General features: G+C 40.2%; 1 protein-coding gene across 4 annotated transcripts in view; it reads right to left on the reverse strand.

Moving 5' to 3' along the window:
- The window catches only part of cux1b (cut-like homeobox 1b), an 82,705-nt gene that overhangs the window by 52,488 nt on the left and 16,376 nt on the right, over window positions 1-13,841 (reverse strand). For all 4 annotated transcript variants that reach the window (XM_038306342.1, XM_038306341.1, XM_038306339.1 and 1 more), the window contains exon 2: window positions 7,179-7,289. In XM_038306342.1, coding sequence (XP_038162270.1) covers window positions 7,179-7,289 — 111 coding nt within the window. The remainder of the gene's footprint in view (window positions 1-7,178; window positions 7,290-13,841) is intronic.

A 13,841-nucleotide genomic window follows, 5' to 3' on the forward strand; every position in this document is an offset into this window, starting at 1 on the left:
CTTACCGTTGCGGTGCGGTGTGTGCGGCGCGGCAAGGATTCCAAGTCATTAAAAAGACGTAAACCTCTCTCACCGGCTGCTGAGCTGTCCGGCTGCGGTTACCGAGACACTCCGGCGCTGCAGAAAATTCCGCAAGAAAGCTATCCTTGCGGCGTGCCGGAGCCCTCCGCAACAAGCTCTCGCAAAAATCCTTTATTTGGGCCGTGTTATCGCGTGAAGTTACGTGAACTCAAGTGAACTTCTGTTAAATCTCCGGACCTGTTGCCGGAGCCGCAGAGCCGCAGAGCCGCACCGCACCGTAGTCAAAAGGGCGGTGTGAGAGGGGGTGTGCGGGAGTTGCGGTCTCCGTCGGCTCGGTAACTGCACCGGAGCCAGTGTGAGCAAGGGGTTAGAGGCATCCTGGGCTGACCTGGGAGCTGGTCCAGACAGGCCGTTTGTCTGGGTCTTAGGACAGGTCATGAGTCTATGACCCCGCTTCATTGTTACCTCATTAGCGGTAGGGGGGTTGGCTGTTTGTCTGGGTCCATTCAATACTCCCCTGTTGTTGGTAATGACCTGCCCCCCTCACCCCACCTTCTCCTGTCCAGGGTTGCCTCACACAAACTAGGAGTTAAGTGGCTGTTATGAAATTTGCATCAGATTGTGATCGTTTTTTTGTTGTTTTTTTTTCAGTGTATTTTTGATATTAGCAATACATGCTAAAGTTTCGATGAGGTTTTTTTAACTTGTCATTCATTACTTTCATTACTTTAAACCTTCCATTAAGATGTTTAAAGTTGTTTGCAGATCAATAGAATGTGAGGAGGCTGTTATTTTCTACCCTTAATAATGTCTTACACTGTAAAGACAAATCTTCAGATCCTGTGCAGAAGGTGTTCACATGGTTAAGTTGGAATTTGTCTTACTCAAATTTCAGGTTTCATACAAACGTTTAAAGCTCCATCCTTCTTCAGGAGCTGCTTTATCTTCAATCTAACAGTTTGGACTAGAGGTATACCGATACGCCGGCCAGCGGATATTTTTGGTAGATAAATTTTTCTTGTAACTGTATAGGCTGATTCCTTAGTGCATTCAGCAGCCATGCCTTAAGATCACATTTAGCAAACGCCTGGGCCCTCCATTAATTTGCTATCTATCGTTAATGCTCAGTTTTCTAAATAAATGTTTCTTTTTCGTTTGAGTTGAAATTTGTCCTAGTTATTATTTTGCCATTTTTATCATTTAAACGGAGAAAGAAAACTGTCTCCAAAATCAGACCAAAAATATCAGCAGCTCATATCGGGGTTAATTTAGACTTAAGTCAAAATAATAGGTATCAGCCTTAAAAAACTATATCGCTTGACCTCTACTTAGGACATAAAAAAAAATAAATAAATAAATAAAATGTATTTCAAACTCATGAAACAGAAATAAGGCGTTCTAATTCAGAGATATAAATGCCCTTTTCACCCCCTTCAGACATCTCAAAAAAACAGAGTTGGTCACAAACTGTGTTTTTAATAAAGGCTCTACTAATTCAAATAAGGATTTTAAAGTGTTTTTTGAGTTTAAAAATCATAAAGGCTTCCAAAATTACAAAACACTCCAAACTGTTAAGAGTATTGAAAATAATCTCTGCTTATTGATAAAATCACTGAATTTGCAGGAGTGCTTTAGTCCAGTCCTTGAGAGCAACCATCATGCAACTCTTATGCTACGTTCACACTGCAGCCTTTAGCGACCCAAATCGGATTTTTTGGCCCATATGCCACCTGGAGCTGTTCTTTTCATGGCTGTCTGAACAACACAGATACGATTTTTTTCCCAATGTGACTCAGGCCACTTTAGCCTGGGTGCCATTCCAAACTTAGTCCCGCCCACAACGTTTGAGGTCGGGAAGTTCGGTCTGGCATTGCTCAACAGTAGCGCGAGTATGCTAGCACAATATCTGGCGGGCCAATCAAATTGTCAGGGCGGGCTTTATACGATGATGGACAGATGATCAACAGTAAAGTAATCAACCACGTGACCAAAGTGCGCTTGGGTGACAACAGCAATGGCTGCCGCTGGAGAGTTGAGGTGTGTAGATTCTGCTATTAGGTCTGTTCTAGAAGATATCGACAGCAAATTAATTTTAAAAGAGGAACAGAGAAACGCGATGAAGGCTTATCTTCTTATTATAGGCGTGCAACTGCACGCTTTGATTTTTGTTGACAACAACTATGCGTCGCTTAACATACGTCACGCACTCCGTTGCTCTTATTGGTTGTAGGTCTATCCAATTGAGTGCAGAGGCATTTTTTTCCCCTTGTTCGTTCAAAACACGCCCCATAATCACAGCTCTATGGAGCAGTATCGGACTCATATTCTGACTAGAATTGAGTAGGACTACGTCAGGCTAAGGCCACTTGGCTATGTGGTCCTGAATCCGATACGAATCTGATCTTTTCAAATGCAACCTGTGTCCGAATGGCTGGGCCGCATTCATCCGAACTGAACGCCTTTGATACCCGACAAAGGTTACTATTCTGGATCTTGCTTTGAAGAAGTGGCAAGAAAAACAACAACCATGGCAGACGATGATGCGGAGAGCAGTATTTATGTTTAACCATCTTGAGAAGATTGTTTTGATGGCTGGAAAAGATCGCTAGATGCTCTCCAGCACTACCATCCATGTTTACTTACGTAAACATAGAGCATGCTGGCCTGTGATGTCATTACGTCTTCTACTGCGCATGTGGGACACACGTGTTGTATCACACAGGAGATCACATACGAGTCGCATATATTTAGGCCCGAGCAGCGACAGCGTTGCAAAGGCCTATTGTATTTGGACATTTGATTTGACAAAAAAAATCAGAATTGAGCATCACGGCCTGCATTGTGAACGTAGCCTTTGATGCATCCCTTTTCCAACACACCTGAATCAAATGAGTGTCTCATTATTCACTCATTACTTTCAGCTGTGTTTGAGAAGAGCTACATCTAAGAAGTTGAGGACTGAACTGGGCACCTCTGATATAAACATTTTCGGTGGCCAGTTCATAATCTTAAATCCAGATCATATTCTGACACCTGAATCTAACAAAAGACTCAATATCAGGCCTATATAGAACCTGATGACAAATTCAGGAAGAAAACTCAGCAAGTAACTCAGCTGAATTGCAGCAAGACTAAATCTAAAATATGTAAGATAAAAGAATCAATAAGTTTATGTAATGTATGAATTGAGAAAATAAGGATATGACACAGGAATGAAAAGAAAAGCTATGATTGGTATTCTTGCCTTCCTGTACGTAGGAAGTGCAGAAGACTACACTGGAATGGCGAAATCAGAAACCGATCAGCCAAAGATTGGAACTGGACAATTTGAGCCCCACAAGCTCTGATTAATAACCATTAGGTCAAGTACTAAGCTCCAAATGATTAAATACATTCGAACTAAGAACTCCAACCCTTTTCGGTCCATAAACACATTAGCAGCACTTTCTGAGCTTAGTAAACAGACACAATTTCCTGCAAACAGGGAGAATTCCTTCATTTCTGTCTCTATCAAAGACATGTGCAGCACATCTCAGGATAAAGTAGAAACCCAAACCTACTAACAAAATTAAATAAAAAAAACAAGAATTTGCTTTTTTATACATATTTTCAACCTTTTTCTAATGCTTTTGTCGTTTTTGATCTCAAGGCAGAACAAATGGAAAAAATAAAAAAATAAAAATCAAGGCCTTAACTCATAAAGCGTCAAGCTACCTCTGCTGGACGGTGGGGCTCTGAACCCCTCTAGAGTCCTCCCTCCCCCACCCCCACCACTTCTAAAGATTTATGACCAAATAACATAACAATGCACACAGACACCATGGTCAATCTGAGAGTGTGTGTGTTTTGGAAGGGGAGTGAGGGGCCCAGGCAGCAGGAGACGGATGGCTGGTGTGTAAGCTGCCGGCAGACAGCAGACAGGCCAGCCCGAGGAATCCTCCAAGGAGTATGGAACTCCCATTCACTGTCTGTCTGTCTGTCTATCTGCCCTACAGCTAAACACAAACGCATGACTGTGTGTTGGTGTGTGTTATTTTACTACCGCTGCCTCCGGCCAGCACACTTTGATATATATATATACTATTATATATACTATATATACTATTATATCATAATAGCAAAGGCTTAACTAAAGCGAAATTAAAAAGCAGATTAATAATTTAGTTAAATTAGGAATCCCAGCTAGATGTAGTCTTTGGGAGAGGGGGGGGGAATCTGCGTGTCAGTCCTAATGAATAATAAAAACTTTGTTTTCACGCTGCATTTCTTTGCACTACTTTCCAAATGCTGCTATCGCCGCTGTTTGCGTCTGTGTGTATGTGTGTGTTATTATGAGTGCGGTTCACACCGAGTACAGCTCGGCAGACTAGACACAGTCAACGTGGGCCGGTCTCCTGGTTGCTGAATAATGGATCAGAGACGGACTCCCGCTCTGCCTAATGCAGTCTGATCTGATGTGACTGTGATCTCCGTTGACTGGTGTGGACCACAGAGAGCTGACAGCCCCCTCTATGGGCTGGTCAACCACACACAGAGCCATGCAGATAAAAAAAACAAAAAAAGAAAATAGAAATCAACTCCACAAACACACACGAAGATCTTTAATCCATCACACGCCCTGAACCAGGCTCTTTAGTAGGCAGCTCTGATGCTTCAGCACTTCCAACCGCCCAGAGTTTTAGTGCCGATTCCTATTGAGCCCGTTAGAGCTCGGTAATGAATCCTGTCGCTCGTCTGGCCTGGCTCAGATTCCTCCTCCACATACCAGGGAGATGCCAGGGGCCACACAGACGCCAGAGGAGCCTTCCTAAATCACAGCCTTGTTGCACTCATGAATGTGTGAGTCCTGTTCGCCGATCTAGCCTATCACCCTATGTGTTCCTGCTGGTTAAACAGTTACTGCTGAAAAGGAGAAAAGATACGATGTGGAACCAACACCTTTTGTGTAAACCCGGAGGATTACATACTGAAGTCAACTGTCACGATCCTCATGCTGTGGTGACTATAATGGGCCTACTGTCAACTCCATCGAGAGCTGACAATTTTCTATCCACCGTCTACACCATTCATCCATTATTCATGCTACCATCAATAATTCACCATGGCGACATTACCAATAATAACACAACAATACTTTGTTTTCACTGTGAGCTTTAAAATGTGTTGCCTTGGTAACAGAGATGAAACAAATATTCCCAGGAGGAGCAATGGGAACACAGGAACGGGACAGAATTCCCTCCTGATCCCACTTAGTAGTGTTGTCACACTCTTTTTCTCTCTTACCCCTCCTGTTCAGCCCTGTTCTGCCTCTTCTCTCTCTCCCTCTCTCTCTCCGTCTCTCTCTCTCTCACACACACACACAGGGACCACACTTCTGCTCACATAAAAAACTAGGTCAGATAATACAAACTCCTGAGGGGGTTTCTGTTTTGTCTCTTTAGGATTTCAGGGAAACTAATGGAGGGACTATTTTTGGGAGACAAGCCTGCATCCCTGCTCTGCCTTCTCCTCCTCTGCTTTGTCAGTAAATAATCACAGCGGCGTTTATGAATAAAGCAGATGCAGAGACGCACTCAGACGAACCATCAAGGTGTGTTTGGACTATGCAGCAGAGTGGTTTTTTTTCCACCCAGAGCTTCCTGTTTTACCCTGGCTGCTGGGGTCTTTAACCAGACTGGTAAAGCTAACCCAATGTGTTGAGGCTGAAAGGCTCCCTCCTATTCCAGGAACTGCATCATGTTCAGCCTCTGTGTGGAAGACAGGCTCCCACCATAGAAATAAAAGTGAAACATTTCAGCAGGAAAACTCTGATCTGTGATTCGGCCATAGAGAAAAGACTTTAGAACTTCTGTAAAGTCGGTGCTTATTTTGGAAATCTGCAGAAAACGGAACTAGTTTAGTCCAGAGATTTCTGTAAAGTTTTTTTTTTTTTATGCAGCACACCAGAAAGCTCTATTCCACATTGCAACCATAAATTCCTATCCAGCAATAGTATGTCATTTCACCACAGTAATGTGACGTGTTGCAGAGTAGAATTTGCTACACAAACAAGCAATGGCTGCCTCCTCTCTTTCAGTCTTAAAATCAGTTATTGAAATAAACAATGTCCTTGTTTTGATTCTTTAAACTATTTTATGTAGATGTTGGCACTACGTGTCACATTCAATAACAATCTTGGAGTTGAAATAAGCAGGAAGTAGCAGAAGCAGAAAGCTTGATTGTCCAGAACCCATTGTTGCAGGACTTAACTTTAACCTTTGTTGAGCTATGTTGTTCCTTCTACCATCCTGCATAGATCTGCGTCCTAGCTGCAACTCTCTCTTCCCTTCTGGTGGTGGCAAACACACTTAAAGCATATTAATAAAGGTTTGGAATGAGAGTCAGCTCCTTGACCAAAACTAAGTACCTTTGATTCAAAAATAAAAATGCCTTTATTCTAATTTTGATTATATTGCAAATGCAATAAATTGCCCGGCCCTAATTCAATTTAAGTGTAGATTTCTAAGTAAACTTTGAAAAGAGAAAAAATGAGCAACTCCTCCTTTCAAATATTTCAGGGCCTACTGTCTTTCTCTCTCTTTAAGACCCAGAAAACAGGAACTTAACATAAAATGTAACCTAGAACTTTTCAAACTTTTTATAAAAAAAATTTTTTTAATCGTATAATCACTTTAACAGAATAACTGGTGAAAATTGAATCTTTAAAAATAACTTTATGCAAGAAATGGCACTCCAGAAGCCACACAATAAATCAAAAAGTTTGAGAAAATATTTTTAACCCATCCAGAGCAAAACTCTGCCCTCTGTTCTGGAAATATACAAGAGTTCCCACCTCTCAAAAAGGTCCACTTAGTGGGGTGTAAACAGCAAAACACTAACTCAATAAATCAGAATATGTATTCCATTAAGGCTTGTTTATCAGAATAACCTTTAAGCAGGTATTGAACATATTTCTTAAAAAATCACTTTTCCTCATTGTGTTTTGAATAACGGTAAGCATAAAATCATCATTAACAGTAATTAACCAGTTTATTGTGCTACTGGTTTCACTTGGTGTACTGAGTAACTGAATGACACGTTTTTAATGATATTCTGATTTATTGAGCTTAAAAGTAAACACAATTAGGCTGGTAGTCTACAGGTTTCACTTCTCTCACCTCTGGAGTCGTCTTCTTAAATTCCCGGCTCAGGTCGATTAGTTTCTTTCTTGACTGTTCGCTCTCATCCTGTCTGTTGGCAAGCTGTGTGGCGGTGGCATCTAGTTCTTTCTGCAACAGAAACACAAATTAAATTGTTTGTTTGCTTTTTGTTCTAGTTTGTGTTCAACCATGTCTAACAGCACCATTATTGTTAGTCATTAAAATGAACAACCCTAACATTCAGAAGCCATTTTTAAACAGTCCATCAAGCTGGGGACCACCCACAGGACACACTACAACACCTCTCTGCAGCCAGGAAATGCTCTGCTACTCCTGGCAGTAACATCCTCGTCATCAAGCCCCATCCGTCAATCACACACATCTGTGTCAGACGCATAAAGCTGCAGCAAAAGGCTGCAGTTTGGATAAATTCAAGGCAGTTTACAACAATCATTAACTGTCAGCCCCAGAAGACTCCTCCCCACTGAGTAACATAACAACAGCAACAATTATCAAAAACAGTGTTGTCAAGGCTGATCGCAGGCCCGCCTTTCACCACATTTATTTTGCATTGTTATTAATAGCTATTCATGGGCCGTGTTCCAGACGATGGGTTGATTTCTGACATTAACAACGCATCCAAGACTTGTACTGATTGTATCTCTCTTTGCCGACTATGTGGCAATTGTTGGAATTATGTTTCTCTTGGATTTCTGCCCTCTCTTTTTTCCCTCCTCTGCAGCCGCTCTACAGATCATCCACTCACTCATCTAAGCAGCCGTTTCTCAGTTTAGTCTCCTCAGTTTAAACCTATCCTTCATTGCCCCCCCCTCCTGTTAGGAGGTCCACCCCTGAGAGTGATTAAATGCTGCTGAAGGGCCGTTATGCTAACTAACGCACTAATCATTTAATACACACATTACCACAGGGGCCCCTGTGGCCCAGTCCGCTGACAAGGTCCCAAAACACACTCATGCTTATATGCCCACACCCCTCGAAAACACACAATACAATCCTCTAAAGAAATGTTGTGATCAAGTACTAATTAGTAGATTTCCCCTCATCAGCATTAAGTTTAATTCCCTGGATAGCTTCATTTCTGTTTTAGTCACAAAATGAGGAGGAAAAAAAAGGCAGGCATTCTGCTATAGACACTTTTAGCAGTGCAAGATGTTGGGTAAAAAATAAAAACTTGCTTACACGCCATCTTGCTCTTGCTGCCCATGGTGCAGTTGATGAAGCAGCCTGTCTGCCTTTGGCCATGGAGCAGCTGCGCTATGTGTAAGTGAATTCGAGCGGACGCGGGCGTTTGTGCAAAGCATGACGAAAGGAGGAGCCTAACACGTTTTATCACTTGAAAGTAACTGTCAGAAACTAGGTGCTCCACTTCGTGGAAGAAGATCAGCATACGGAGCGAGGATTTCTGGTTCACAGGAAGACAGTGTGATGATCAAGGGAAAAATTAACCCCTTCCAACCTAAGGCTGATTGTTCTCGTATCAAACACCTTTCTATAGCCTATATAAAAGAGCAAAGAATAGTTTATAACAAGGTGATGACGGGGTAAGCATGAGGAAAATAGTGTGACTCCTTTATTTCCTGTTGCATTTAAAGACTAAAGGTTCTGCAAAATTAAAATGTATGCAGCAGTTTTTTGTCTTTTAATATAGGCTGAATTGAAATAAAATATGAAAAAGCCAATCAATACATCTCTATACCAATGTCCAGCATTTATCCCACCATGTTACTGAAACACCATTAGAAATTCTCATCACTAAACTCAACACATTACATATTAAAAAAAAGGGATTAACTTAGTGCCAAGTGGTTAAGTGATTATACGCGTCTTGTTGGGGGGAAGAATATTTTAACTTTAGACCCGATCAGGTATTGACTATGCAGCAGACTCTATGCCCACTTCAGCAAACCGGAATGGACTTTACACTGGTTTCACCAATGAAGCATGACGTCCCAGAGTCCACAAACCCTCCTCCCAGAACTTATTCTTACACATTAATCCACATATTGAAGAAAAAAAATCAGACACCAAAACTTCATCAAGGGTTTGGTATTAGCCAACACACTTTGGTGGTTTCTCTGCTGTTTTTGCATTACATATGTTAAAAAAAAAGGGGGGGGGGGGGGACAATACTTCAAACATCAGCTTAAGGTCCTGTCCACGCTCACGCAAATAAGGTTTTCTAATAATAGGGTTTTCTTTATTCTCTTTGTGTTTGTGTAAACATAAGCTGAAGACAAACCTCCATCTTTCTACAGTTCCTGAAAGACAAATATTGATATGGAAACATTACACATTCAGCCTACAAACATGCTTCCCTTTTCCTGAAAGGTTAGATTTTCATAGTAAAAATAGCTGATGTATTCTTCAGATACGAATGTTAATTTCCGACCTCTTCCATCAAACTGTTCTCATACCAACCTTTCCAGCTCACTGATCCTTCCTAGCACCCACTTTGGGGCTGATATTACTGCTGAGGCTAAATATAGCAGATAGCTTAATTAACAGATGGCTAAACAGAAAGATGAGGACCTCTCATTTTTATAAACAGTGAACACAGACAGGCCAAAAGTGAATTTGAAGCAGACTGCAAAGAGGTCAACTGGACAAACTTGACTTTTAGAGTCCAGAAAATCTGTTTCTGATAAACAGATCAAGTACAGACTGAAAGATCTTTAATTAGGTCAAGTTTACATTACATGAGGGAATACAAATAACTTTTTGTATTTTTTTTGTGCCTTTTATTCAAGCTGAGGTTTATTAAAAATATTTCTTTATTACATATTTGATAACAACAATTATACATTTATAAAAATAAAAAAAAGCTTTACACGTCAAGCTGTCAAACAACTGGAAAAGAAATTTTGCAGTGAGTAATCTATATTAGAGGAATACAGTTTTCAGCAAAAGTGAAATTGCCGTGTCAAATAATGACGCTTCATCAAGTACCAGAAAGCCAATAGAACCTCAAAATAAATGGTAAATGACCTGTAACCATGCCGCACTTTTTCAAGTGAGGAGTCTTGATCAAAGCGCTTTACACTACATTCATTCACTCACCCATTTACACCCTGATGGGGGTAAGCTACATTGTAGACACAGCCTCCCTGGCTGCCGTACACTGGCACCACCATCAGTGGGCAATGCGAGTGAAGGGTCTTGCCCCTAGACACTAACAGAGCTTGAACCAACAAGACTTCGGATGCAGGACAAACTCCTGCATCCAACGCCACTATCACATAGAAGTCATTTTTGTCATCTTTAGGCATGAAAAAAAACATACATCCATCCATCTTCTGTCAAGCTTATCCCAACCAGGGTTGCGAGGGGTGCTGGTGACCATTTCCAGCTGTCTACATGCCAGTCCATCGCAGGGCAACACAGACAAACAACCATTCACACACTCACTCCTAAGGACAATTTAGAGAAACCAATTAAACTAACAGCCGGAGGAAGCCGGAGTACCCGGAGAGAACCCACGCATGCTCAGGAAGAACATGCAAAGTCCATGCAGAAAGATCCGGGCCAGGAATTGAACCTGGAACCTTCTTGCTGCAAGGCTGGTATCTCATTAACAACATTTCAAACAAGATAAAGCTCTCTCCAAGTGTGTTGGGCATTAATAAGCAAAGCGCCGTCCTCACTCCACCTGTTGCTTAACACTGCCGGTCAAATGGCTAAGAGTTATAAGAATTTAGGAAAAGTATCTGATAATAAAAAAAAAAAAAAAAAACAGCCAGTAATAGTGAGAAAATTAAGTTGAACTGAGCTAAACAACATGGCCTCAATAGTCCAGGGTTTTGGAAACTAAACACGGACAAGATGGAAGAAATGTTTTGGTTTTTTTCAAAGAGAGGAAAACTTTGTGCACATCCACATCCCAGCTTTTTGTGTTGTGCCCCTTGAAATTAAACAAATGTTTTCATACACTGTCCAATCAATCTTTGTGACAGTTTAATTGCAGTTAAACATATTGTAATGAAACAAAATCATAAAACTACCTCCTTAAAGTGTCATTATTCTAAGTTTGTCTGTTAATTTTACAGTGTTACATTTATTTAACTCCTCTCTGTCCCCCGCTGGCCTATTGCACCAATATTTCTGTTTAAAAGCTTTGTTATATATATATATATATATATATATATATATATCAGCGGCGTAGGAAGCGGGGGGGACGGGGGGGACATGTCCCCCCCAATATAAAAGCCAGGTGGATATGTCCCCTCCAAAAATTGTACCGCAAAATATTAGATTTTGACATTTTTTTTAACTAGCGTGCTTTTATTTTGAAGGCGCAGCATAGCGTTACGTCACTGTACTCCCCCTCCCCTCTCTGAACTGCTGAGTGTTTGAGCACTCAGTCAGCAGGGAGGGAAACGGCGACACAGAAATCAGAAACTTGTGAAAGAGGTAAAATAGTCTGTCGGGATGCTGCTATGAATATTGCCCATTTATAACGTTTTGTTTTTAGTTCACTTTCATATATAGAAACTGAATCTTTTTGGTTTAGTCATCTTAGTCTTGTACGGAAGAGGATTAGGGCCACTGGAAAAAAAAAGTTAACTGATTTTTACATTTTTTTTTTAGTTTAACATGGGGAAAAAAGTCAGAATTCTGACTTTTCTCAGAATTCTGACTTTTTTCTTCTGACTTTTTTCTCAGAATTCTTACTTTAATCTCAGAATTCTGACTTTTTTCTCAGAAATCTGACAGATGATTAATATTTCTAATCAATTTACAGTGTTTTTATTTTTTTTCGGGGGGTACTTATACAGATACATAAAAACAAGTAGGTCTAACTAAAAAATAACCAGAATATATGTTTAGAGTAAAGATTGACTAGTGTTTACACAAGCACACAATTTCAAATCTGCTCAGCTTGCTGTGCAAGAAAATGTAAAATATACGTATAAAGAAATATAACAGGAAGTACTGCTAAAACATAAACTAAATGTTAAATAATGTAGATATTGGTTTAAAAAATTCTTCAGATTTGGAAATTTGGAAGGAATACATAATTTTGAAATTAATCAACAAATCTGGTAAAAAAAACAACAAAAAGAAATAAAAAATAAAAGTTGCACTTTTTTACTTGAGGAATTTGTTGAATAACTTCATAATTATGAGTTTAACTAGTTGGAGGTAATGCTACACTTCTCTGCTTCCTGTCCTGCTCATAAAAGTTAAACATTATAAACCCACCATCCATTTTCTACATTATTTGGAAAACACAACACAAATGTAATATAACAAAAGTATGTTTAAAAACAAACATGTTAGCATCCAGCCATAGCCATGTCTGTTTTAGAGACTAGCTCTCTTCTGCTCCTCCATTAATGAGGGGACCCCACGGGCACGTAAAAAGTTGCCTAATTCCGTCATTTTCCACCAATGTGTCACTGGCCACCTCAAACAACTCACATCTTTGTCAGTGAAGCTGAGTGCTCCACATCTCTTCCTTCATGGTGACCATCTACATTCAGATCCAAAATTCTGAGATTAAAGTCAGAATTCTGAGAAAAAAAAGTCAGAATTCTGACCTTTTTCCGGTATTAAACTGAAATGAAATTTAAAAATCACTTAACTTTTTTTTTTTTTCAGTGGCCCTAATCCTCTTCCGTAGTCTTGGGATGATCACTCATCCAATATTTAACTGCTAACTTTCTCTAGACGTTTGCTACGCTAGCCAAAATGTTTTTTTTTTTTTTTATATATCTCATTTCAGTACAATGCCACCACCAACTAAAAGGTTGAAACAGCAGTAGGACTTACTCAGATTTTTTTAAAAAGAGAAACGTCAGTGTGAGTTACAGTCACCTAACACAACTTGTGTTGAAATTAGCCCGATCTGGGCGTGCGTTTAACGAGGATTTTTTTATTTTTTGCGTGGTTTTGATTCGCCGAAATTGACAGATGTTATACCTGCCGCGCTCCTGATCGTTAGTTAAAACCACAGGGAGAATTAATTTTAATTCTTAGCAGCGGCGGTCGCATTGGTTGTGCAGCAGTCCACTGCACAACCACTAATTAACCAACTAATTAACTTCTGCACCTTTATTTCCTCAAATAAACTGCTGGCTCCTCTTTTTAGACGATAAACAGATTAACACAACATTGACAACTCTGTAGTTTTCTCTGTTCTGTACTGCAAACTGGAATTAAATGCGCCATTTCTACCAAAGGTCTTGACAGACTGGCGACCTGTCTAGGGTGTATCCCGCACCAGCACCTCCCGACCCCACTAAGGGACAGGGTGTACAGAAAATGGAAGGATGGATGGATTTCTACCAAAGGTTGATAATGCGTTTTTGAACCAGATGCTTCAAAGCGCCCTGTCCATAATTCTTCAACACACTGTCAGCTCCCTCTGTCAGTCAACCTATATAAATTCATTTTTGACCATTATTGCAAGTTTGACAAAATAAAACATATCAAACTTTGCACTTCTGTGGCCTACTGAATTGTTTTTAATCAAACTGAAATATTTGATTTTCTAGTGTGATGCAGACACTAAATATGCTAAGGGTTGAAGCCCTTGAAAGACACCTCCCTTTGCTTAATAAAAGACTCCAGTCATTTTGTTTGGTGATATGCTCACATCTTATGAACAAATGCATTATGTAAATTTTAAATGCATTATTTTTGCAAGACACATTTATAAAG

The sequence above is a fragment of the Cyprinodon tularosa genome, unplaced genomic scaffold (assembly GCF_016077235.1).
Source record: "Cyprinodon tularosa strain WSP-4 unplaced genomic scaffold, ASM1607723v1 ctg58, whole genome shotgun sequence".
Classification (NCBI taxonomy): Eukaryota; Metazoa; Chordata; class Actinopteri; order Cyprinodontiformes; family Cyprinodontidae; genus Cyprinodon; species Cyprinodon tularosa.